This window comes from Fistularia commersonii, chromosome 3 (assembly GCF_037954325.1).
Source record: "Fistularia commersonii isolate RoL2024-O1a breed Wild chromosome 3, RoL_Fcom_v1.0, whole genome shotgun sequence".
In the NCBI taxonomy this organism is placed as follows: Eukaryota; Metazoa; Chordata; class Actinopteri; order Syngnathiformes; family Fistulariidae; genus Fistularia; species Fistularia commersonii.
Window position 1 is genome coordinate 14,669,628 of NC_141286.1, and position 27,692 is coordinate 14,697,319.

General features: G+C 40.3%; 2 protein-coding genes across 3 annotated transcripts; one reads left to right on the top strand and one right to left on the bottom strand.

Moving 5' to 3' along the window:
- Nucleotides 1–6,201: 6,201 nt before the first annotated feature.
- Nucleotides 6,202–9,817, bottom strand: cebpa (CCAAT enhancer binding protein alpha). Its single transcript, XM_086143764.1, has one exon. It carries the CDS (start codon nt 9,543–9,545, stop codon nt 8,643–8,645), a length of 903 nt encoding a protein of 300 aa, XP_085999890.1. The 5' UTR covers nt 9,546–9,817; the 3' UTR covers nt 6,202–8,642.
- A 3,544-nt stretch (nt 9,818–13,361) lies between these two features.
- On the top strand, nt 13,362–23,273 carry cebpg (CCAAT enhancer binding protein gamma). Of its 2 annotated transcripts, XR_015105921.1 has the most exons (4): nt 13,362–13,520; nt 14,998–16,411; nt 19,936–20,085; nt 21,775–23,273. XR_015105921.1 is itself a non-coding variant. In XM_086143765.1 (2 exons), the coding sequence occupies exon 2, from the start codon at nt 15,084–15,086 to the stop codon at nt 15,579–15,581; it is 498 nt and encodes a 165-aa protein (XP_085999891.1). In that variant the 5' UTR covers nt 13,362–13,520; nt 14,998–15,083; the 3' UTR covers nt 15,582–17,330. The 2 variants fall into 2 exon arrangements, 1 of the variants encoding a protein (XP_085999891.1); XM_086143765.1 differs by lacking the exons at nt 19,936–20,085; nt 21,775–23,273 and having other exon boundaries at nt 14,998–17,330.
- Nucleotides 23,274–27,692: the final 4,419 nt, after the last annotated feature.

Below are 27,692 nucleotides of genomic sequence, written 5' to 3' on the forward strand. Positions count from 1 at the left end.
AACTAATTTCTGTTTACTTTAAAATGACACAGTATTATGAAGAAATATCACAAGGATTTAAAATCAGTTCCAAACTGATTTTTTCTTTTTCAACTCAAAGTTGTCTGGGAGCCATATGCCGTCACCGGAAGAGCCATATAAGGCTCGCGAACCATAGGTTCCCGACTGCTGGCCAATGACAGCTATATCCTACCATTTCCCTTATTTTGTTTTTACATTACATTACATTACATTGCATTTGGCATTTTATCCAAAGCGACTTACAATAGAGGACATAGGGACTGCAAATACACTTGCAAATACACGATACACAGGAAATATACAGAATAGTAAGCTTGGGTTAGTGTTTTTTTTTTTTTTTGTTTTTTTTTTGGGACAGAGACACACAAACGTACACACACACACACACACACACACACACACACACACACTGCATAGCCTAGCAACCTAGCTAGTTTTTCCAGCAACAAGGTGAAGTGACACAGTGATTTCACTTTAAACATTGATGTCACGTTTTGTTTCATGAACACATAAAAATAAACTCTTCCTCGTGAATGGTTTTGCCCAAACTTGTGTCAATGATTTTATCTTATTCTGATTTCCTTCTGAACTTTAGCTTTGACCCCGACCCCACCCCCAACCGACCCCACTGTGTGGTCATTAGGCCCCGCCCAGGTCAGCGGGTCGCAGTGGCTGGACTCTGCCCCGCAGCCCCCTATCGGGACAAGCAAACAGACACTCCTCGCCAATGACTCGCTCTGATGTCAGGACTTTAACCCCGCAGGGGCTTAAAAAGAGCCCCCTCCCTGTGTCAACTCAACATGTAAACTCTGGTCATCACACACACACACACAAACACACTTACTGACACACACGCGTCAGATCTCAGACTCTGGAAAGAACCTGAATTTATGGAGTAAAATAAATGCTAAATTATGTTTATCGAATGTGTGAAAGATGCCAAAAGAATGAATATACAAGTACACATGTTACATTTGCTTGTGCCTGAATTGCTGAATTTAAACTTACATCAAAGTTAAAAGCTATCTTTAATTCATTTGACAGTTGTTTGTGTTTAAAAATTAGGACAGGGATCAAATATTTAGATATTTTTCTATTTAGCCATTTCCTCATTTTCTGGAAAGTTTTGAGTGAGTAGTTCTTTAAACTCAAATGTAAATGGGGAGCTTGCAGAGAACATCTGGAAGTTACTTGACGCGTCACATCACAATTTCCTAAATTTTGAAAAGCAACAAATAAATTTAAATACAAATTGTAATTAGTATCTACACAAACAAAAAGTATTGAGTTACTTCATAAATATATTACATAGAGTACATGTGCCATGGTTACAAACAACAAATGACTTTCACTTTTATGGGACAAGGACTAATCTCTCCTGATTTATACAACATTCCAAAAAAAATAAAAGAAAAGAAAAAATAAATAAAAATAAAATAAAATAAAATAAAATAAAATAAATAAAATAAAATAAAATAAAATAAAATAAAATAAAACATATTCACTGAAAAATAGTTTAAAATCAATTAACCACGACAGAAAAGGTGGAAGAGTAGAACAACTTGGTTTGTCGATTTTTATTCCTGGAAAGTGACTCCTGTTTTCAGTTTAGTGGATTTAAGCTCATGTTCTTATGAAATATTCAGTGTCGTGAGGCAGGGGGCTCCGAGTGTGGTCACTGGGTAGGGATCAAACTGTGCTCAAGCCAACATGTGACTCAGAGACCCCACGTCCCGTCACTCTCTGACAGCGACTCCATCCTTCACAGTTCACCCTCTTCTTCTTCTGTGGTTTTGGACCGACCGCTCAACGTCAGACTCCGTCACACATAATGGCATAAAACGAGAGCGAGCAGCAACAAAAACCAACGTCTGTTTCTATTCCCGCTGGCAGGGTATGAAATGACAAATGATGCTCCGACATGTCGAAACTTCAACTTTTAAGTCTTTGCTGGAACCAAAGGTGTTTCATTTCTTCTGCATCAGAAAAGAAGAGTCTTTCTTCTCAAGTGTTGACACCTCGTTTCACCAACAACCTCACAAACCACACTGTTAGCTCAGTAAGAACGCTTCAAGCTTAGCTCGGAGGCTAATATGAGGAACCCATAAACTACCTACTCTGTATCTCTGACTTCTAGCGGGTTATTTGTAAAAGATCCCATAATTTCAAATATATTTGAATGTGAAGTGTTTTGGGAGGGTTTTTCAATTATAGGCAATTTCTGCAAGATTTTACAGAAAATCAAGGGAATTCAGTTAGTTAGTTGTATAAGACTACTTAACAAAGCTGATACTTGTTTTTCTTAGTGTTATTGTTACCATATAATGGGTGAGAAAAATCTACTCAACTACACCTATGAACACAAATGACTGACTTAAAAATTCTGTAAAGACTTGAATTACAGTCAGAGAATTATCTAAAGACGCCCCCTTTTATGTGTCTCGTGACCCCTGCCCGAAGAGCCCCTGCATCAGATAATATCAGGTCAGCAAATCACCAAAAGCAGACTGAAAGTATTAATCAAGTGTAAAGGAGTAACTTTGTCTTGGCGATGAATTAAGCAGGATTGATTGAGAAAATTTATATATAAGTGAAGTTTCGTTTTTATTTTTTCTCCAAAAACATCTCGTTCCGAAAGGTGTCGATGATTTTGAGGTCAAAGGTCGAGCGTCTCTCACGTCATAATAAATCAGATGAGGTTCCTTCAGCCAAACACAACACACATTTGATGCAGAGGAATCCGACCAGTGTATTAATATCGCCGTATCTCCGTGCCAACTTGGCGTCATGCTGGCGTGGGGGGGGGCAGCTCTCAGCAGCCTGCTGGCAAGGGGCTGCTGGCAGGGGGGCCAAGTGCTGTGGTCCAAACTTTACTGTAAACACTGATAAGATAAAAACCCCTGAGGAAAATTCCTCTCTTTCATTTCTCAGGCAGTTTAACTTGCACACAGTCTCTCCGCTGTTAACCATGAACGTGAAACATGGCTGCCAGTCTCACTGAGGGTGACCTCTGACCCCTGGCCAAGGGATGAGTATGGGGGGTGGGCGAGTTGGATTTAGGGGCATTCACCCAAGAAGAGGAAGACATTTTTCTTGTTTTCCTGGTACTAGCAGAACCACAGGTCTGTGTTTGTACGAGATTTTGATCTATCAACTAAATTTCAACCTGCTGGTGGATGCTGAGAAAAAGGAAAGTTGACTTTTGTTAAAGTGAGTAAAGACAATAAATGGGACTGACTTATTCAACTTAAAATTCTCATGATTGGAACCAAGGACTGCATAAAGTTTCTCATATCTCAGTTTGCAGTTGTGATCTTTTTAAGTATTTATTGTCAAGATGGTCTTGTCAGTGATATTGGATCAAACATGATGGTAAACCCTCATAAACAACATAAACAAGAAAGAAAAAAACATGTGAAGCTACAATGTATGAAAATATCGCTTAAATAAAATCGCTTATCACAAAAAAGTGACCTAAAATTTAAACAAATATAGAAAAATCAGAGGGGAGACTGAACTTAGCACCTAAACCAAGTGGTTATTTGAAATTGTGCAAAAAAATGATGTTAAAATCCATAAACATAATAAAATATGAGGGCTATAAATCCACAAAATATAGACAAGACTTGCTGCAAGAAATTAGTCATTAGCAAGAGGGACAGTTCTGAGGAAATAATAACTATGAAGATAAATTAGAATAAAATCAGAAAATGAAAAGTTGTTCATTTCAAGCACCAGAGTGAAACGTTATGAGTCTGCAAGCGTTTTTCCACCAGAGCAATCTTTGTGTTGGACTGGATGAAAAGAGCCAGTTAATTTTTAAACCCAAGTCAATACAAAAAGTGGATGGTCAAACAGACACACACACTAAGACACGCACAGGTCCACAAACACACACTCAGAAACACACAGGACGCACATGATGCAAAGTGAAGTTCTTTATTCCTCACATTCTGTCCAGAATCAGAGTTAATTGATTCAATGGAGATTTTATTTACTCTGAAAGTGATCAGGAGGAACAAATACTCTTATCTCACACCGACCTTTGACCTTCAGGGCCTCCACAGCTGGGATCTGACAAGTAGATCTATTTCAAATTCAACCATTTTTCTATTCAAAACACAGGCTGGAGCGAGGATTTAAAAAAAAAGGCTCTGGCATTTTTGCACTGGATGAACCTCTTGCGACCAACTCAGCGCCAGCCAGTGATTCATCCTCCCAGTGCTCCCCCTCAAATCTTCGACAATGTTTCTCCGAACAGACTGATATCGTGCAAGTGTTCTTCATTTTTCATTCCTTAAAACCTTCAAAACCTGCCCTTTTCAGCAAAGTGAATGTGATATAGACCTTCAGTATCTAAAAACACAACTGTTTTACACTGAAACATTCAACTGTAGTAAAATGAAGAAAAATAAATACATTTGTGAGTGTGTGTCGGTGTGTGTGTGTGTTTGTGTATGTGTGTGGGAGGGGGTCTCAATGATATAATGATATAATCAGGCAGCTCCAGAATTGTGAGATTCCCAGATAAGGAGACAATATACTGCACTGCCAAAAAAAATAACTCAATGCAAGTAACGGACAAATTGTATTTTTCAAATTCAAATGCATGCATGTCTATGTTTAATATCACACATAAACATGGAGGGAGTTTGAGCTGAAAGTCGTCAGCTGCAGACACAAGAAAGTTACATCTAATAAGATGTCATGGATTTGTTGCCAAGCTCCTCTTCCATGGAACCATCTTCCACAGAACCCTGTCTTTGTTCAAGGCTAGGCTTAAAATCTTGCTCTTTGAGAAATGTTAAAATTAGTGCTAGGCTAGTCCTGTTATGCTGCTATAAGCGTACTTTGCTGAGGGATATCCCATCATGCACCTCTCATTCCTCCGTCTCTTTCAATCCTGTCTGCACTCACGCCCCTTCATCAATGCAGGAAACTAACCTCTTGTCTTTTCCAGAGTCCTTGGGCTCGCTCATTTCACAAGTTCCCTGGGGACACGGCTTAGTTTACTGCTGTGGTCCTGCCAGGCGTCCACCATTGTTACTTCTAAAAATGAATATTAAAGCTATTATTGTATCATTTAACCTATTACCGCGAAACTGTCAGCGCTACCGTTATTAGTAATATGAGATCATTTGTGCCTGTTCCTCCCAGCCCTTACTCCCCCTAAGTCTTTATCACAGTCTTGCTTTCTATCTCCGTTTCTGTCTCTCTGTCTATATTTTAACTCATTCTTTGAGTTCCTTGTCAGGTCGTTTTAAGCTATGTAAATAATATGCAGCTTTGCCAATAGTCTTCACCATTTCAGTTTTCAATGCTAAGTTAGGCTAATATAAATGAAGGCATACCACCAGTTCGGACCTTTTTTCCTTTCCGCAGTTTCAAGACTTTATGCTATGCTAGGCTAACAGTTTCTTTCCGGCTCCAGTCTAAGAACCAGGCCGGGATGGCAATATGAAGGTGGGCTAACATTTTCCCCTCTATTTCCAGTCTATGTGCTGAGCTGAGTATTCCTTCAACCCTATAAGGTTCCTTCCTTACACAGGTAATCTATCGGGAAGTTCAAATGAATCATAGCAGTTCAGCAGAGTATTTGGGTTCTTCCACAGGTCAAAGGTCATTGATCAGACCTGGGGTTTTAACATGGATCCTTGAATCAAGCCACTGAATAAAGATCTTTTCTACGAAGCCAACATTCTATATTTTTTAACGGCAGTAAAGATGACATGCAGTATTTTGCGAGGCTGTACCTGATGGTTTAGAAATACGTATTTTTCACTGTTTGACATTTCTCTGGCATGATTTTAAGAATTTCATCGTTCATATTTATCATATTCTTCTAAAATTTGCAAGAGGATACCTAAAAAATTGCAAAAAGATAGCTGAAAGTACCTTTTTGAAAAAATCAAAAAATGTTCTTTGAAATAAGAAGAAAAACCATAAAGTTTAAAGCTTCCTGATACTTGCAGCACTTTAATAGTGTCATTTTTTTCTAAATCTTTTTTCGTCTTCTTTCCTCTTAGAGACTTTGTATTCACTTTTATTTCCTCAGAAATCACAAAGAGGTTTTGACTTATGAATTTTGTATTTCTATATACATTTTCGCAAGTGCAAATTACAGGAGCGCCACTGCTTTGGAGAGGAACCATGACATCACAATCATGACAAACCACTGACTTTGATAAAAGAAGATCTTTTATTATAATAATTCTGACATGTTTGTTTTTTAATATATATATATATATATTTTACAAGGTTAACTTTGACAAACATCCGTTTGTAGAAAAAAAAAGACAAAGTGCTACCTCTGTCCTCGCCAATAGTCTTGCTCCACAGGGCGACGAGGAGGTCAAAGGTCGTGGAAGGGATAGAAGGCACTAGTATTTGGCGGATGTTTGTATGTGTGTCTGTGTGTGTGAGTGTGTGTGTGTGTACTGCACCCTTGCTTGTGAGTATTTGCATTGAAAAGATTCTTTGCCATCAAACGTGTAATGGGACAATACATGTACCACAGGAGGTTTGTTTGTGTGTGTTTGTGTATTTGTATGTGTGTGTGTGTGTGTGTGTGTGTGTGTGTGTGCGTGCGCACATGTCTCATCACTGGTTGAAACAGGTTGGAAGAGGAAGAGAAAAAACCTGCATGGGTAACACATTTCCAGGACTTTCTTATAACATTTCAAAATTATTCCATAACATTTCCAGGCCATTTCCAGAATTATACAGTGCTTTCATAGCATTTATGGGTCTTTTACATCACATTTACAGGTCTTTTCCAGGAATTGTTTCATAATCAGTCTGAAACATCTTGAAACAAAATGCAAATGTTTAGTTGGTAGGTTTGATGATAGAATCTTCTCATATATCTGAACTTAGCAAAAGATATTGTTTACATATATGAAGCAAAATTCCAGTAACCACACAGCCCGTGATACCAGTTGACTTGTGAAAAAATAGCATGAAGATCCTTGTCAGACCTTTTTAGAGGGAAATATTATATATATATATGATATATTACCGAAATGACGGATCTGAACCGAAACTAATATGGCTTGGGGAATATCTTAAGAAAGTTTTCAGGATTTTGGAGTTAATTTTCAATGTTATACATTCTGTTTTCCTTGTGAAGAACAGGAAACAAAAGTACCACAGAATATGATGCAGGATATCTAATTAAAATTAATGACAAACTGGGTCATTTGATGAAAACATATATTTATTTTTAAATAAGATTTTCTTGTACGTACCAAAAATATAGTTCAGATGCGTCAAGAAAATGTATTCCATGATTCTTCCAGTTTTGGGGAGTTTCGTATGTGTTTGAGTGCTTATGTGCATGTGAGTGTGCATATGAGAGTGTGTTTGTGTGCGTGTGAGGGTGTATGTGTGCGCAAGTGCACGTGTGTATCGTTAAATGCAACTCCGTCGAGGAGATACAAGATTTTTCGACCATGACTGAATAAATTAGTTGCCTTTTTTTTTTTTTTGTACGAGTAAAAAATAAACTTGTAGGTCACGTGACCTCCTCCTTGTTGACATGAAGAGTTTTGTCCCATCGAGATTCCGTACCATCAGCTGGACTGTACCGGTAGAGACTCATGGATGCAAAGATCGTCTCTACAGTAAGATGTGTGTCTCTGCAGGAGAATGAGTGTCTCTGCGGGAGGATGAAGATAGAGACTAGAGTTCCAGGCGACTCCACCTTTAGCTGCACTGAGATGTGACATGAAGGCACAGGACGGTCCTCGTCTGCCGGAGCTTATCAGCCTTAACAATGTCTGTTTTGTTTTGTTTTTCTTTAAAAAAGGCACACGAATGTAAAAACATTTTGTTTCATTGGAATAAAATGTTCTGCGGTTGTTTTGTATATTTTGTTGTTGTTTTTTTTTTTTTGCTTTTGTTATTTGCTTTTTTACACAAACGCTAGTGACAGGAAAGAGTAAATTCCGTGAACACTTGCGTGGAGTTTCTCACAGTCCCGGGTGCGTGTTTTTATCTCCTGAAAGCTGCAGCGATTGACTACTGACCTCCTTCTACTTATCTATTTGTTTAAATGGTTGATGGAAGTCTGTTGCACATGTCAAGCAAGAAATCCGATGCAGCATTTCGCATTGTGATAACACGGTTTTTTTTTTGTATTTTGGACGACGTGTACTCACGAACATCCGATTTCTTGCTTGTTTTGGTTAATTTCTGGCCAATATATCGGCAAATTCTAAATTATTTGCCTCTTTTCGTACTGGCATTTGGTTTACCTGTGGTAGATGTGATTTCTCCCCGATCTCTGGGGCGGGGGGGGGGCATTTTTGCCGTTGATTTGAAAGCGAACCAATGAATTGGAATGGGAAGATTTGCAAGAGAAATGCAAATTGGAAATGACATCTTTATGAGGCTGGATCAGATTCCATGTGGTTGAATGAGGGTGGGAATGGGGCCCCCCCCGGGGGGGGAGACTTGGGGGAGAAGTGAGAACGTTTTTTTTTTTGTTTTGTTTTGTTTTTCTGACTAAATCTGCAAGTCGTTCTTTCACATAGTTTAAAGCGCGTTCGCGTGGAAGTCCTTGCCCGCGGCTCGGCGCGCAACCTGTAAATCCAGTCCGGCTCCAGCTTGGGTTCCGGGTCTCAGCTGGGCTTGAAGGAGCCGTCGGGCAGCTGCCTGAAGATGCCGCGCAGCGTGTCCAGCTCCCGCGTCAGGTGCTCCACGCGTCGCCTCAGTCTGTCGTTGTCAGTGGTCAGCTCCACCACCTTCTGCTGCGTCTCCAAGTTGCGCATCTTGGCCTTGTCCCGGCTCTTACGCACCGCGACGTTGTTGCGCTCCCGCCGCAGCCGGTACTCCGGGCTGCTTTTGTCCACATGCTTCTTGGTCTTCCCGCCGCCGCGCTGCGCGTCCAACAGCTTCAGCCCGCCGTGCTGCTGCGCGTGTTGGTGGTGTGCGTGCTGGTGCGGGCTCGGCACCGGGGTTGGCGGCGGGGTCGGGTGTCCCGGCTGGAGGTGCATGGTGGTTTGCGCGCAATGCGCTATCTGGTACTGGAGGTGCGGCGGTTGCTGCTGCTGCTGCGGCGGCGGCAGCGGCGCTTGGTGCGCGTATGGCTGCGGGTGGTGTCCGTGGAAGGCCGGCGGAAGCGCGGGCTGCAGGTCCTCGTCGTCCCGCGGCTCCTGCTTGATGGCAACCGGCCGGAGGCGCTGCGGGCTGTGCTCGTACAGCGGCTCCAGCTTGGACTCCATGTAGTTGGACATGTACAGCTGCTGGGGTCCCGGGCCCCCGCCGCACGGACCCGACTCGTACTCCCCGTTCATGATGCGCAGCTTGTCCTGCCGGGAGCCGTGGTGGAGCAGGTCGGCCAGGAAGTCGTCGTTGAACGCGGCCGGGTCGATGTACGCGCTCAGATCGATGGACGTCTCGTTGTCGCCGATGTCACCGCCGAAGTCCGCCGGGTCTCTGTATCCGGACAGGGGCTGCTGGCCGTGGGGGTAACTGCTCATCAGGGGCCGCGGCGCCACCTCGTACAGGTTCGACAGCTCCATGGAGAACCTAAACCCGGGCAGGCATGGCGAGGTGCTCCGGGAATCCAGCGTGCAGTCCTCGGCGAGGGAGGAGAGGCGGCAGCGGGGGGGAAGGCGGGGGTCAGAACCTTGCGAACTCGCACCGAGAGCCGCCGCGATAAAAAAGCTGATGAGTCGACCGGCAGGTTGTGTGTGGGTATGTGTGTGTGTATGTGTGTGTGCGTGCGTGTGTGTGCGTGTGTGTGTGTGTGTTTGGCGCTTCGCGGTGACGCGGATGAGTCCGCTTCTTCCTGCTCAGTAAAGTGCTAGCTGTCAAAATGAGGTTATATAGGAGCACCAGGCAGTGGGCGGGGGTACCGTACACGCGTGCACGCCCGCGCACGGACTCACACACACACACACACACACACACACAAAAACCTGGCTCACTACTACTGCTGCAAAAAAAAAGAAAAAAGAATTTCATGGAACGCGGACTTTTTTTCACTGCAGCTTTTCAACCACATCGCGTTTCAAAAATAAACCGAATTACCTTTTAATTTTCCTCTTATACCAACAAAACGCACAAATCGGTCGGGCACTTTTCATGAGGAGACGTCAGTAAGGGAATCGGCCAAGACAAAGTCATAAATCATCAATCCCCCCCACCCCCAACACACACACACACACACACACACACACACACACACACACACACACACACACACAATTTTAACTCGTAAATTGCGGATTTTCAACCTCGCAACCGCACCCCTCACCCCTCACCCTCGGGACGAAACATGACGGGATCGGAGTAAAGTTTTACCGCGCTGACGAATATCCACGTTAAACATAAGCCACACACTTTCAAATATACCCTTCTCCCCCCGTTTTTTTTTAAACTGACGTAAAACCGCCCGGTTTCCGGTCGGAGTTTGGCATCAACTCTCAAGGCTTGAATGGATCAATAATCCGGATAAGTGTTCAAACCGAGCAGGGAACTGTCATTACCCTGCCAGTTGATGTCATTTCATTCATTGTGAGCCTGAATTTGTGGAACCTGAAGTTCTCTGAACGACTTTCTTATCAACTGGCACAACAATTTCCTTCGGGATTAATAAAGTTGTTCTCATCTCTCATCATTTAGTTCTGTCAATAATCAGGTAAATAACTTGCTATTGATTATTCAACTTGGGTTGTATGTTAGCAGAAGGATTAATCGTTTCACTGCCAACTAGTGGTTTTATTCTTATTTGATTCAAATCACAGCTATGGATTGATCTGTAATCTGCGCTGTGCACGGTGCACGTGGAAAACTCGGGGGGGGAGAAGAAGCGCTCATTCTGGATGTCACTCGGGATGGGATCAGAGTAGAAGTTTAACTAGAGCGCCCTCTGTCGGCCATTCTGCGTGCGCCTGTGTGTGTGTGTGTGTGTGTGTGTGTGTGTGTGTGTGTGTACACGCGCGGGGCCGTCTGTGAACGCTTTTGACGATTTCTGGCAATTCTTTCGTAATCTTGTGTAAAACTACTCGTATTTTCAACTTTCTATTTCCACTTCTCCAAATAGCAAAAAAACTATTTCAAAAATAAATAACAGAAATAAGGAGAAGAATCGTAACTATATTGTACTATGGGGATTTAATAGAAAGTAACTCGACTTTTACCAAATACTGTGCAAAAAGAACAATAAAGACAAAAAAGGGATTTCCAACATTGTGAAAAAAGCTTCTAATTAAGAAGAATATGAGGCTACTGTATATCAAAATGCCAGATGGGATGTGAGATGTGATTTCTTGTTTTGCAATCCTTCAGAATGATTAAGAAAGACAGAAAAGAAGCTTAAATGTTTATTTCACCAGAAATAAATATTTCTGGTGAAATGCAGTTCACTAGAAACAATGCAAACTTGGCTTTTTAAAAATTTCATTGTATCAATATAGTTGTCTTCCCCCTGTGTGGGCTTTCATCAGCCATGACAAGTGATTGCAGATGACCAGGAGAGGTGGAGAAGCGACGCATATATATACATATATCTATGACCACACATAAATATATGTATATAGATAAAGATAATTTGGTCGTCATCCTAACAAATAATGTTTACGTGGGTTTGTTGCTGAAACAGTTGGTTTTCTAAAGCAGCAAATCTTAATACCTTAACAAATGTCTTGATGAAATCATCTGAATTAATTTGCTGCTGAAAACAAAAGTGTTCTTCACTAAAACGTTGCTCAGGGTCTGATGCCTCTAAACAATGCAATCTAAATATTTGCAATTTCACAACCCCCGCCTGATGCTCTGTATGATTAGATATTCAAGGAACTTAGAATAGAATGAGTGGTTAATACAACAGGAAACAAACTGACTTAGTCCAATGACACTGAGCTAGATGAAAAAAGCAGAGCAAATCAGCAAAAATGAAAATTAGAAAATGAGCAAAAATGGTGCAAAATATGACGACAAAGTACCTAAAGGAAACAATCAGTAAAACATTGGAAAAAAAATGCAAAATGATAGTTTAATTGTTGTAGTGATAGTCACAATAATCATTATAATCATTACAATAAGGTGAAAAAAAAATCTCAAACGAGCTGGAATCTATGGAAATGAATGATGTAGTGAAAAATTGACAGAACAGGCAGAAGCTGAATCTTCAGCTTTTAGCAAATGTGAGCTTTTTAGAGAAATCAAAAAAAAAGAAAAAACATCAGATCAAAAACTTAATGGTTAAACAGCGTAAGCTTCCTAAATGCTTACAAAAAATTCTCAAAATATTATCTCTATATTTTGAAAAATTGAATGGCTTGAAATTTATCGTAAAATTACCTGAAAATGAGCCAGACATTGTTTGATGAAGAATGTATTGTTTAGCAAATATTTAAATTAAAATAACATGTTAAAATGTAAACCCTGTGTCCATTTTACTTTGAGCCATGTGGGAGATCTGAAGGCTCTGCAGGCTCAGAATCTGACACTTTGATCAGTGGATGTAAAAACACACTACACAAACTCTTTGGACACAGTGAAGCTGGAGAAAGAATATTCAAACCCTTTGGCATAAGTATCGAAAACAGCAAACGAGTGGCATCATGTGTTTGTCCTTCTCAAAACAGTGCAAAGATTTCAATTTCCTTTGCTTGTGTTTTTCATCCTTTTTTATTCATGTATAATCAGTACCTAACTTGTGATATAAAATTAATTTTGCTAAATGTGTTCTTTTTTTTCCCACTTAAATGTTAGTTGGGATGACTTTCGTAAGTCGCTTTGGATAAAAGCGTCTGCTGAATGACTGTAATGTAATGTAATGTAATGAAAAGCAAAGTGATGAGTAACAAGAAGAGTTAAACAGTTCCCATTGGAGATCAAAATCACGCTAATGAACGCTAACAACATAGCTGGAATCTGTACAGAATCTACATTGTTGTAAATGTTATCTTGTGGCTCCACTTTGGTGTTCTTATATTTATTTTTTCAATGTTTAAGGGTTAAACAGGATGATGTAACCAGTGCATGACTTTTACGTACATATACCTTATTTGTGTGTGACGATTTAATATAATTCAAGTTATTTTCTTCGATTCCTTTCATTATTAGATTGTTTTGGGCAAATATTGGGATAAAATATTGGTGCTTGTAATATTTAATAGTTGAGATCTCCGTTTTGAAATGAAGTCATGCATGTTTGAACTCATTAAACCAACCCAACATTACATAAACCAAGCGGGCAAAAAACGCCGTCTACCATTGGTCGAAATACCCGTCAATCGTCTCATGTATTGCATCACTTACGGCTAACTCAAGTGTGATTGGTCGTTTCCTCGCTTCGCTGAGTCGTTCGCGATTCTGAATGGTCGGTCCGGGACACTGCCGTACATGGTAAAAAGATTTCGCAATCGGCTCCTCTCCGTGTTCCAAACAAAAACAGTCGCAGCGCCACGGACGAGTTTTAAGCCGAACTTTTGGTTGGAACTTTCTTCAGGTTTACGGCTGGTTACGTCGCCCGCCGCTAAGCGGAGGTGAGTTGTAGTTTCGTCTGTTTGCGGCCCTGGGGTTTTGTGGTAATACTGTTACCACTCGTTAGCATAGGAGGCTAACTAGCTGGCTAGCTGCCTAACTGAACGGACAGGGTGTTAGGAAAGAAAAACGAAAACATACCGTCTTTGGTGGTAAGAGGGTATAACAGTACACAACACTGGTTGATGTCAGAATTCAGGGCGCTAATATTACATTTCAAGGTAATTAGTCGTCCTGTCGAAGCTTCAAATGCAAGGGAAAGTTGTATAAACTAGCCGGAAATTCCTAAATTCCCCCACTCGGAGCTGCTTGTGTGGTTACGTCAGCCTCAGCGGGACAAATGTATTAAATATATATATTTTTAAATGTATTTGAAACCGTTTCACGTAGTAGTGAAACTGTAGTTTCAGCGTAGCCCCGCATGACTCCGGAGTTCCCCTCTCTCGGCACAAAGACGGCCGATGGTGATGATGCAACAGCAAGCAACGGCCGGAGCTGCTGGTTTTCACCCGGAGCGCTTTTGCCTGAGCACAGCTGACTGGATGCATAGCAACCGTCCGGCCAATCAGGGGTGCGCTGCTAATTGTACGAGCATCACGTTTAGAACAATTACAGCACCAGAAGAGCTGAGGAAGAGGAAGAGCAACATTTTCACTCATCCCACCCGAAAATGCATAATTCACTTACAGTCATGTTTCTTGGCAATATCCTTTTATTAATTAAATGTTTTGAGATTGATGTTTCTTACCACAGGATAATTGGCAGATAATGAATGAATGAATTTCTAACCATCTTACTAAGTAGATAAGTTTTTCCTCATGTTTAAGCATTTTCCCCTCAAATTTTATATGGTTACCCAAATCACATTGTTCTCTTTTGCCTTTGTCTTATTTTGGGGACTTTTTTTCATTGTTGAAATTTTTATTTATATCTATCATTTTTCACTCTCTTTCCATGTCTTTCCAGTTAGTAGTTGTCATTTTTTGATGGTAGTGCAATTAGAAGATACAAAGTCAAGAAAGCCTACAGTATTACAGTTATAGGCTCAAGAGAAGCTGGCTAATAGGATGTGTTAGAGGCTTTTTTTTAAGTGTAAGATAAAATGAAGCACTTGAGCTGTTGTAAACACAATTTTTAACATATATATAAACACTTCTATATTTTAGATGCATATTTCTTTAGCTTGTTGTTTTTTGTTTACTGGTTTTTTTTTTGGACATTTTTTGTCACATCTTGCTTATTTTCATTGTAATCACTGGCAGTTTTTGTCTTTTCAATTTTTTTCATTTTTTTTCCAAAATAGCCCATTTACTAATTCAATTTTGTAAACAAGTAAGTTGGCATATGTTGACTGTAAATTATACCATTGGCTGGAAATATTGACTCCCCCTTGAGCCATTGGCTCAAGGATAAAGTCAGAGATATAACCACTTCAGGATTTTATCAGCGTATCTAAGTTTGTCTTGCTGTCATCTGCAGGCTCCTTGGGGTCAGAGCAGGTCACTTCCTATGCTGGTCTGAACTGAGGCAACTCAGAGATCCTCTCCTGCAGACAGCACATCCAAATGAGCCTGACGCCGCAGCAGAAACTCACCACATCTGACCACAACGGCGTGAGCGTCATACAGAGTCAGGCCCACGCAACATCGTCATCCTCCCTTCCGGTGCAACTCACCGGACTCCAACAAGTCCCACAGCTTGTCCCAGCCAATCCCTCAACCGGAGGTGGCAAGGCTCCCCCCCCCAGCAAAATGAAGAAGCCCCCAGCAGACAAAGACAGCGAGGAGTATCGGCAGCGGCGTGAACGCAACAATCTGGCAGTGAAGAAGAGTCGCATGCGGTCAAAGCAAAAAGCCATGGATACGCAGCAGCGTGTCAACGAGCTAAAGGAGGAGAATGAGCGTCTTGAGGCCAAGATCAAGCTGCTGAGCAAGGAACTGAGCGTGCTCAAAGACCTCTTCCTGGAGCATGCCCACAACCTGGCTGACAATGTGCAACCACCCACCACTGGCGCCCCCGGGGCCAGTCCCGCCCCCAACAGCTCTGCCAGCAATGGCCAGTGAAAACAAAGCTTCTTAGCACCTGACATCTCATCACTCATCCCCTCATCTCTTCTCCTCTCCCCACGTTTTCGGAAATCACTGGTTCAATGGAAGGGTCCATTCCATATTGGCTCAGCCTTTTATCTCCACATCTGACCCCGTCATCTTTCTGCTCCAACCACGCTCCATCCATGCCTCCACCGGTTATCAAGAGGAGGGCAGAACCTCAGGGAGCGTTTCTTCAGAGAAACTGCTGTAGATTTCCTGGAATATGGGTGCTCTTCTTCACTGCCCCAAGCCACTCTCCTCCATGACCCTACGTTTGGACCTCCCATCATCTGCCGTCTTTTTTTGTCCCTTGAAACATTATGACTTTTTAAAAAGCAGTTCAAGACAATTTGAGTTATCATCAGACTTTGTGACACTCTGGGCTTTCACCATGGAGATGGTCGAACACTGATTGAACATTGATTGGAAGAAGGAAGTCCATGCCCCTACCAAAGAGGATGCAATCTAGTCAAGAGGCATCTGTAGGAGGCACTTCTTGTTTCTTCCGTGGTCAAATGATTTTCTAAGGATGTGTATTTTCGTGAGTGAGTCACTACATGCTGCTGGATGTTCAGATACACCACCAGCTTTTATCCTGATGTCTGAGTTGCACAGATGAATCATGGAGGAAAGCGGCACGTGGTGTGGGCTCCGTGATCACCTGATATCTCAGGTTACTCTTTGTGGGTCATGCAGCCATGGTAACAAAAAGTGCCAGCAGTGTTTTTACTGCGTAGAAACTAAAGTCTCTTTCTGATTGGATAATTTTTCACATCAGCAAAAAGCTTCCTCTATTAAAGAAGGTAAGACCTTAAAACTTATGGCGTTTATATTTAACAGTGACGTTTTTATATGAAGTCATAAATAAGATATTTAACATTTAAATTAATGCGTAATGAGATGTAGAGGATACATTAGGTGTTGGCACCATCAAGTAAAGGGAAACAAAGCAGTCCTGCTAGTTTGTCAGCCAGGATTAGTTACCATGGCGATGTATCCACCCGAAGATCTGCGGTGCGAGTTATTGGCATGTCCCACTGAAATTCCCAGGGTGTATCTGTAGTGACCTGCTGTCCCTCTTATTCAGACCCCAGTTGAGGCTAAACGCAAACTTTGTGAAACAAACTGTTTCATCTTGCAGCAAGCATAGGCTCGGATCCTGTGATGTTCAAACAGACCAATCAGATTGACTGATATCTCCTGGGTATTGATCGATGAGTCTGAGTGTGATGAAAATCGTGTTTGTCGTGAAGATGTGAGGCACACGTGTATGTGTGTTTGCGTGTGTGCGTGAATCTAGACACATGATCTGCAGATTTAATAAAATCCTGTGTTGACAGTCTTTGGTCGTTAGTGGTCACAGCAAATCAGAACGGGTCCTCGCCACCACAGCCCCACCCCCCAGCATGCCACAGGTGGGTATTGGGGTTAGACAGGATAATTACACAGCTTTGTGTTTCTCTGGACGTGTTGCTGCTGGAATGTGGTTGTCTGAGTTGAAGACAAATGTTCTGTTCTGTCGAAATTTTGATTCATTTGGATCATTTTATTGTCATGAATATTACTACACAACCATCCCAGCAAATTGAATTGAATCTTAAAACTACACACCGTCCCAGAATAAGTCTGACATGCATTATATTTTATGTTTCATCGTCAAACAAGAAAAATATGTCACCGGTTATAGAAACAAGACTTGCTAAATAAATCACTTATTGGTCAGCACTTAGATGTCACACCTTGCTTCATGTTTCCAATCAGAATGTGTCTTCATACTAAAGAGGTTTCACGAAGTCTAAAATATTCCGCCATTATAACATTTATTTATGAGGAATGTTGTTTTGTGGCTGTCGTTGTAGACATTCTTCTGATCAGAACTTCTTTCTAAAAAACAATGATGCTTTTAATCGTAGAATTTCATTCTTCACAATCTTATTGGAAGACTTTTTGTGTATGTCCGTCAAAGCATCTTCAACAATATACAGGAAAAACATGTTTTGCAGATTTAAAAAAAAAAAAAAAAAAAAAAAAGACTTCAGGGCACATCTATCCTCTAACCAACTTTCTGATTTAACTCAAAATTCTATTCACCAAACCAGCAATTTCTCAGCTTTTCTTGAAGTTATGGCAACATTTCCGCAGATGTTCTCATTTTGAGTTGATCCCAATGGGAAGTAGCATCACCAGCTCTTGGAGATGCTGTGTGATGACATCATTGACCCAGACACAGTTGATTATCGGTCATATAATTGATAGTTTCTGAGCTCTTGACTATAAAACGACCCGTCTGAATGAACACTAACTGTCTGCCCGACGAAAATGCTCCGCAGACACAACAAGAGCATATTGTGTTGATGATGTTTGTTTGAACAAATGTTGTGTAACATTGTGGGAAGGTTCTCGCTCGACGCTGCCTCCTTCTGTGGACTTCTGTACGTAGTTGTAGTTCCTGCGTGGGCATGTGGTGTTTGCATGAAAAAAGAGACCAAGCTTCTGTTTGTCCTCAATGTTGCTGGGCAGCATTTTCTTTTTCTGTGAGCGCTCAGCTTTTTTTTTTTATAACAAACAAACCTTTTAAATTAAAACTGATGCATCAGAGTGGCACGTCTGCCTTCATTCATCCGTCCCCGAGTCACTTCTCTTTAATTGTTTTTTCGATAATTCTATAAACTGAGTGATTCTTTTGTTTTTGGATCACAGTCTGAGATATTCATTCAATGCTTGAGCTACTTTCAAGTCTCAACCCACCAGTTTGTTAATTAAGTAAACTGAGTTGTTTATCTGACACTAATGGTAAGTGTAATAGTTTTGAGCTTTTTAGATTTTTTTTTTCACCAGTTTCATAAGTAGAATGTTAATTGGAGGGTTTTAGTTGATTTAATTGCTTAATTAACTTTTTGTTTTTGTTCAATTGCAATTCTCAGGTAATTTATTCTCATCGTTGGGTTTGTTTTTTCTGCCTATTTCAATGCGGCTTATCTTCAGCAAGGGTAATTTTAGTTTAGAAATCGTTTGTAGCAATTGTCTGAAGATGTCTTCCAGGTTAAAACATTTTTCTTTGCAGTTTTTGCCTTTTTATTTGCAATATTGCTGTTTTTTTTTTGTTTGTATTTTTAAATAATATGAAAAACATACTAAAGAGGAGATTTTTGTTGACCAGATTAATAGCAAGGAAGGGTTCTGAAAATTACAGAATAAAATCTCTCAAGGACCACCTGATTTGTGTTAATGTCATGAGCTGTCATGAATTGATTATAATGAACAACAGTCTTTGGCTTAATCTACAATCGATAATCAGTATCAATAACTCCATATTGGCAACAGAAACCTAATCACACACAATGAATAATATAAATAAAAGGTTTTGTATTGTATCTTATGTACTTGTGTTTTAAGTTTTTAAAGTCACTGCTGCTCCTAGAAACATTGGAACATTTGACAAGTCCCCACGAATGTTTTCCACATCGCAAAACCCAGACTCTGCATTCTGGCTCTATTGTGTGTGTGTGTGTGTGTGTGTGTGTGTGTGTGTGTGTGTGTGTGTGTGTGTGTGTGTGTGTGTGTGTGTGTGTTCATACACTTAAGTACTTGTGGCCTTTGACAGGTTATACTTGGTCACGCTCAACCATTGGCCTTGAAACCAGACAGACAACCTGATGTAGGTGAATGATTGACATGATGATGTCATCACCTGAGCCAATCAGACAGATACAGTTTACTTCATCAGATGTGGGTTAATGGGGGATTAAAGTTCTAAAGAATGTTCTAGATAAGAAACCAGCATAGAATAGAACCATGAACTTTAAATTAATCGTTTTTGTCATTCGAAATTAAGCGTATTATTTTCACTCTGAATGAATCAAATTTGCAGAAAAGCAGGTAAACCTCCTAAATATTTGCACATTTTCCCCATGTCTTGATCAAATCTGATGAAATTTTCTTGCTTGCAGTATTGACTCTTATGATTTTCAAAAGATTTGTTTCCATATAAAATCAGATGGTCTTGAATGTGTTCAGGCAAATCTCTCATTTGAATTTTCTAATTAATTGATTTGAGTTTATACTATAATGTATTCTTCATTTAGAGGGTCATGGCAAGGCTTTGCAATTTCACAAATATTTTGTGTTATGCAAGTATTTTTGTTCCATTAATTTCGTGCAAGATTTATTTAGACCAATCACTTTTTTTTTTTTTTTTTTTTGATTTCTTAAGAAAATTTCAAGCGTTTTCCTGCAAATGTCCAGGTAATTTCTTGCACATTTCCAGGTAGTTTGGAGCCAATCTGTTGAGCAATCTCCTCAAATCTGTTTTGGATTTTTGCCTTAGGTGTTGAGGGTCCAGGGTTCTGACATGGAGTCGAGGAACCTTGCAGCAGCTTCATCAGTTCCTCCCAGATGTTCAAAGGTTGGAGAGCAACAGGAACAGGCGGTCGAGGTCTCATTGGCTCCAACTCATACTTCGCCCGCCTCTTCATGGGTGTGCTGAACGCAGATACATGTAGCCACATCAGAATGTAGTGAAAACACATCAATGACTGCATCTACATAAATGTAAAAACAAAAGCATTAGATTTGCTTAAATCTGAAAGTGTCTTATCATGTAGCAGGATATAATGGTTAGGGCTTAGGAGGTGAGACAAGTCTATTAGCTAGCAATAAAGTCTGCAATGTACTTTTATAAATTACACACAAAGAAAAGAATAGTGAACTGAATAAGAACAAAATATTCAGATTTGATACAGAAAAATAGAAATTGCAGCAAAATTAGAAAGGAAGAGAAGAAATTCAGGGCAAAAATCTGTCAGGGAATTTGCCACGCAGTACTTTTTTGGAATTTCTTCTTAAGTAATATCTAGGTCATTATGAGCTAATTCTCTTTGTGCTAATTTATAAACAAGTTCTTATAGATTGGTAATATGTTTTGGTGATTAAAACCTAATCTGAATAAGGATGAGATTCAAGGTGATTTCCAGTAAATTTCTTGCAAATGTGAACATAATTTTATGCTGACGTTTGTTTAATATGTTTGACTTATTTGTTGATTTTCAGTTAATTTTCTCATTCAGTTTCAACGTACTCCTTTTTGTTGTTCTTCTGGTGACTTCTGATAATTTGACCTGCAAAAGAAGCAAAAAAATCCATCCCAAATTATTTATTTCTCAAGAAATATTACATTAGAGAATATGAATCTCTGCGGTATTAATGTTTTCTGTTGGTTTGTCTTGAACCAGACAAAAAGAGAAAGATAGGTAAAAAATCAGATAGTACAAATGGATGTTCATTATCAGGTTATAACACTGGCGCTGTCCAGTCAATATACTTTTATAAATAGCAGCACAAACGCAGATACAGTGTCTGATTGCGAACCTTTTGTGTTCGTTGCACAACGAATCCTCGCTAAAATCGGGTAAAATGTCACGTCAGCGTCTAAAAATATCGCCGCGTCTGTTTGCTGGACGACGTCACTGAACCCGGGGCCCAAAGTCCATTGACTGTCACGTTTAGTGTCTGCTATCAGATCCTGTTCCAATAACTGTGTCCATTATGGAAACAAACTCCCTGCTCCATCATATCTAAGAATCAAAACAGTGATATACTAATTTTACTTGAATACATTTTAAACAAAAAGAATAATAGGTATAGAAGCCTATCCAAATAATTTAGCAGAAATGCAGAGCTAAAAAAAAAAAAACAGAACAATTACAATTTAGTCTTATTTCCATGTCGTTCAATCAGTATTTGAACCTGCAGATTCTGTTTTGTCAAGTCTGGGTCATTGAACATCCAACATGTACAAAAAAGGAGAGAAAATAATGATAATGATAATAATAATGTGATGTGATCAACTGGTGCCCCATGATGGTTGGGATAAGCTCCAGCCTCACCGCAACCCTGAGTGCAGGATAACTAATATAAAAAATGAATTGATCAGAATAATAATCATTATTATTTTCATTATTTGTATCGATAGTTTAATTTCACGATTGCCAAAAAATGTATAGTTGATTAAATTAAGTTTTAGACATTTACAAAGTAAATAAATCATTGATGGCACATGTTATCCTTTATTTATTACCTTGCTGGTTTAATTTTTGCTGAAATTGTTTAATTTTTTTTTCCCTTTCTCAGTCATCTGTTCTTGTCCTTTGCTGTTCTGCTTCTCTAGGCCATTCCATTGCAGTAAAATGCATGTTGGAATCCAGATGGGACTTCAACAAAAAAGAGAAAGATGAAAAAAAAAAAACAACTTACACATCACATGACCTGTGGAACTATAAAGTTTTCATGCACATTCTTTTGATTTCGTGTCTTTGCAGCTTCACTTATTGTCCTAATAATGGCTGATATGAGCGTCTTGGCTCCGTGTGTGTGTGTGGGGGTGTGTGTGCTGGGCGGGGGTCTGTGAACACTCCCTCTTCCCACGATTCTTGAAAACATGGGAGACTTCAAACATAAAAATGAGCGATGGCGAGATGTTTACAGTCGTCCTCCGGGGAGAATCTGGCCGAGACGCAAACATCTGGAAAACATCTTCCTTCCCTCCGCTCTGACGGAGCAAGACACGATGCTGCCGTCAAACCATTCACATCAACCTTCACCGTGCTCGGACCCCTGGGTTGACCCTGAATGAGCTCCGGACCCCCATTTGAAGTGCTTTCACTCAGCAGGAACCCCGAGATCTAGACGTTCATCTCAAGATTCAAATGTCACTAATCCCGTCCAGCAGGTTCAGCAATCTGAGCGGGTGTTTGTAGAAAATCAGAAAAAGAAAAATGAAAAAAGAACAAATTCAAAAAATAAAAATATTTTAATTTAGGGTTTTGGGCTATATTTTAAAATGAGAGACTGAATAAAGGCAAGAAATGTTGAAACATCAGATGGATATTAACAGAAAATATTTTTTCAAGAGGAAAGTGACAATAAGTGGAAGAGATATTTTGGTGATTCAGCATCTTTGAAGACTCCCCTGAAACTCAGCAAGAGATAAAAATAAAACAGAAAAAAAATAATGAGAGAGAAAACAAATGACTTTAGTTTTGATATGTGATTGATGATGGGGGGGAAATTAGAAAAAGGGTTTGAGAAATGTGAAAAATGTATAAAGTTAACAGTTGAAAGGATGATGAAAAAATACCAAAAGGTCAAAGGTGAAAAAAGGGAAATGCACATTATATTCAATATAATATACATTTTTCGGAGATATCTGGCTTTATGTCAACACATTATTCAGTGGAGTCAGACAAAAAAAAACCCTCTATGTAAAAATTCGAGTATGGTGTCACTAACAAAACAAAACAATTTATTTTGGAAAAAAAAAAAAGTTTGGAAAAAAGAGGGAGAAAAAATGTAATGTTTTTGTATCATTTGAATTTTGGAAGTAACACTGTGGTTGATTTACACTCAAAACCGAGATCCAGCATCTCTTACTCGCCCCCTGGAGTTACCGCCATATGATGGGACTAAACCGCGGCGTTCTCCTGCAGGAGTTGCAATGTGGATCAGCGACGCAGCAGAACATCTGACTTTTTTTGCTGATGGCCTCTTCATATGGAACCAGTGGCACTCTTGACCCGAGGCGACCTGCTTGACGATCTCCATCCAAGCCTCTAAGTTTTGGTGAGTCATTTTCGACCCTCCCGGTTCTTCAGATGAGGAACGTGGCCCCGACAGGATCCAGTCGATCCAGCTGACGGTTTCTCAGCTGCGTGACACTTTCAGTTCTGATTCATCTGGAACCAATCAGCTTCCAGCAAATCTCCTGGAGCTGATGGTCCCTCAGAGGAGAACAACTCTTCTTCTTCTCCTTCCTCTGGCGTCCAAGTCTTTGAGCTTGTTTTCAAAGGCGGTGTCAGACTCTCAACTCTCAGCGGAGGCTCGAAACTGCAGCTGATGAGGCTCCGGGTTCCAAGGGATGATGACCTTTGACCTCGTAAAGTGTGTTTTCTTTGTCTTGGCCACACTTTGTGTGTGTGATCCTTCCTCCTGGCCTCCCGTCGCCACAGTAACCATGATGTGTGTCCAAATAAGTAACTGTTACAGATAATGCAAACATCTAGGTCTAATTTAAAATATGAAACTTTGAACCTTTATTGCAGCTGAACTCAGAAAATAATGATGTGACATTATGCACTGATAATTAGAGTTATTACTGTTCGCTTCCAGGGTTATTTTCTGTGTTACTGTGTAATAATTTAAAAATATTTGGCTGAATTCTATGGCATTTTCTTGCAGTGATACATTTCTTCCTTATCTCCATTTCGTTTTGTTGTTATTTCATTTTTAAAATCGAATTTCTCCCTTTTCATAGCATTTGTCCAAAAAGTTTTTATTTTAAGTGAAGTCGCAAAGAAAAAAGTTCATTCCCAAAGCAAAAAAAAGTGATTCGTTTTTGTTTTTGTTTTTTTTTCCAATTCAGGCCTCTTTAACTGCCATGCTAGGATTTGCAAACCAGCACATGGCTAAATACAGATGGCCAGATGGTTTTCAGATGGTCTTTAAACAGAAAATAAAAATCAACAATACACGTAATAATAAAAATTACAAGATGAAGAATTTGCAAAAATTATATAGGGTTTAAGGAAAAGAGAAAGTCAGAAAAAGAAGTTAAGGAAGACACAAATAAAGAAACAAAACTTTGCATCGTCCTCTTGTCTCCAGGCCAGCTGTTGGATCAGATTCAAGCAAGATCTCAAGATAATCTGTTTAAAACCAGACGAAGATGCCAAACTTCAGTTACATTCTTACGGCTTCACAGGTGCACATCCAATCACATGATGTTATCTTGAAAAGGCTGGGTTTGATATGAAGCGTGGTCAATCACTACTTGGGATCAGGACTCATAAAAGCTGACGTCCGCAGCTGCAGGGAACTAGGAGGATAGTTTGGATACTTATAGACTATACTTTAAGATTATATGTTTGTAGGATACTTTATGGACTTTACACAGCAAAGATAAATCTTTCTCTGAGGAGGAACGCGTTGGTTGGATGATGCTCTGGTCTTCGGTTTGGAGATGAAAATCAACCAGAAAATGCTTTTAATTAAATGCCATTTTCCGTAATTATTAAGGGAGGATAAATAAGAAGAAAAATGAAAATGTTAAAAATGGGGGGAGGGTGAGTCGAGTCATTTAACAGTCAAATAATTGTATTATGTCAAAAGGCCTAAAGAAATAAGCCAAAGAAATACAAACACACCTTTTATCTCTGGTTTTAAATCATGAGGAATAGACATGGAAACTGAAAAAAAAAAAATGAAATTCCCAGCAAATTGCAAGAAAAAAAAAGAAAGCATCTGGTCAAATTTTCCAGAAATGACCGGACAGCTCCGATGATTGAAGATGAATGTTCGAGCGGCTCTCAGGTTCAAATCGAGGAGAACCAACTCATTGTTCAGTCTCTTCATTCAAAAGTAGGAGAGGATACTTCACCTTTCAGTTGGACTCTTCCACGCCGAAACTAACAAAGGTTTCCTGGCTCTTCCGATGATTGACGGTTCGTCCCCTCACCTGCCAAAAATTTCTCCTATCGTGTTCCAAGGCGGAGCCTCCAGATGCTTCAGGATCAGCTGACGGAGCCAAAAAGTACCGTTAGGAGTTGGATGGACATCCCGGAGCAGATCCAGGATTATTTTTCATTCTGGGCTCGGGAGTGTGAGAAGATGCTTCTCTGCTCTAGAACAATCCGGTTCTCACCGTTTTTGCCCCGAAACATATTTCGCACGAAGGAACTTTATAACTAGAGTCACATTTCTCTCCTTTAACCTCTGGCTTTATTCTGAAGGTCCAGTTTGGCCAAGGGGTCACCTCAGGATAAGGCAGGACCACTTCTACATCCACATATCCAGCTCCAGGGAGGAACCCGAATCATAAACAGGACCGAGGGTGGGCGTCTGCCTCAACCAAACAGCCACCCATGCTGTGTTTTTCTGATTTTAACTCACAGAACACAATTTCTCAATTAAACACCAAGGTCAGTAACACAAGTTCCGAATAGAAAACCATTATACACCTACAGTATGTGTCTGCTTTATAACTATATATATATTTTTTTTTTTGTTATTATCATCTAATTCCTTGCTGACTGCCAATTTTCTCATGACATTCTATCAAAATTCAAAGTTTTTGAGAGTGAAGAATACAAAAAAAAAAGATTTTTGAATTAGTGAAGAATGTCCAAAGACAAACAACAAAAAACTTAAAAAACAAACAAACAAAAGAAATCCGATTTATACCAGATGACCAGCCAGGTTTTGAAGCTTCCTGCATTCCTGATCCGTCCTGCCTCACGAGGCTCCTGTGTAAATAAAACCTTTACGGAGTGTGTGTGTGTGTGTGTGTGTGTGTGTTTTTGTGTTGACATGTGTTTGCAATGAAGTGAGGCTGAAGTTGGGCGTCTTCCTTTGACCCTGCCGAGGGTCAGAGAGTGTTTCCTCTGAGGATCCTTAAGTTGTTTGAACCTATCGATCGATTGCTGCACAAACCATCCAGCTATCTGCAACCAATCAGGGCGATGTGATGGACGAGGTCACTCTGATCCAACAGAAGTGGTTAGAGCTAATGGTCTAACGCCTTCTGAGGTTCCTGAAGATGCCACAAGGACTGATTTATTCCAGCTTTCCCAGCTTACAAACAAGATCGGTAAAGTCGAGGGTGCATTTGAAAGGCAGGACATTGGAACTGCTCTTCTGCAGAAGCCATGACCTTTTACCTCAATGGCCAGATGCCACTAAATTAAATGAAATTGGACTTAACAATTCTGTGCTAAAAACTCATGCGTCAGAGGGCCAAGTCATGACTGGGGAACCCAAAATGACGACAGTGTTCCAAGAACTTTTGCACTGTAATGACCTCAGTGACAGATGATACACTGACACATTATTGTAAGAGGACTTTAGTAATGACAACGAAATAAGGCCGATGTCAGTGCCTTGAGAGACACCACAGAGGATATATGACGGTTTAATGGATCCTCAAAGTTTACTAATTGTCACGTTGTCAAGAGACCCTCATTCATTGGAATCCCGATGGAAAAAAAAACAACAAAAGATCACATGTCTTTCAAAACATATTTTCAATATGTTTTTAAATATGCTAGAGACGACTCTGGCAACCGAAGGATTAAAAACAACTTGCAAAATAATGAGCAAAAATCAAAGGAGGCAATCCCTAAAGAAACAGAACAATAATCCCCAATAATTAGAAAACAATTGGTAGAAATTATAGAAATGAAGAAAAAGCTGATAGCTCTTCCAGAATAAAAGCCCCCCCCCCTCTCACAGAGCTCCTTTGCCAATCATTAATCAGAGTAAACACTATGTGTTCAGAGCTAAATATTAATCCTGATAGTGTCGCCTGACCTGGATTCACGCACAAAGGCAGTCAGATGTTGGCGAGACGCCGCTTTGTGTTTCCTGTGTGCTGTATCGCTGCCGCTTCCCGCGCCGATAGGACAGAGTGTCTTTGCACAGCGATAAGGAGACGCTGACGCACGTCTCTCAGGTCACCAGATCAATGAGGCCAATCAGATCCAGATTAGAGCCGTAACTTCGTGGGATGTAATTAAGGCGTTCGCTCATTCATTTATTATGCAGCCTCATCACACTTTTACATCCCGGTGATCAATGACTGTGTCTCAACACACGCTGCACACTCTGCACGTTCACAGAACCGACGGTGGAAAAAAATTGTCGCCGAACCAAAAAGCCGGACGTCAAAGTGACACATACTTTATTTAAATTTTTTTTTTTGGTTCTATGTTCTACCCACTTCACAAATGTTTGCCTCACAAATTTGTTGCTCTTTCCTAAAGGGAGAAGTAATTTTTCAGCGTTTTTTTTATGGAGAGCGCCATGAAGATCGAAATGACTCGAGAGTGACGAAGAGACAAACTTGAAAATTCTAGATAAATGACCGAGAAATTGAATAACAATTTCTTAAAATCGACAAAAATCACCACCAAATTAAGCAGTTTGAAGGACCCCTGGAGGTTGAAGCCCCTTAGAGGCCCCATGGATGATGGAGGCCCCTGAAGGCTCCTAGTCCAATTGACTAAGGTGGTCTTTTATACTGTATCTTCTCATGAT

Bases quoted from the DNA above. Each gene is read 5' to 3' on its own strand.
- cebpa (XM_086143764.1), bottom strand. From the start codon at position 9,545: ATGGAGCTGTCGAACCTGTACGAGGTGGCGCCGCGGCCCCTGATGAGC.
- cebpg (XM_086143765.1), top strand. From the start codon at position 15,084: ATGAGCCTGACGCCGCAGCAGAAACTCACCACATCTGACCACAACGGC.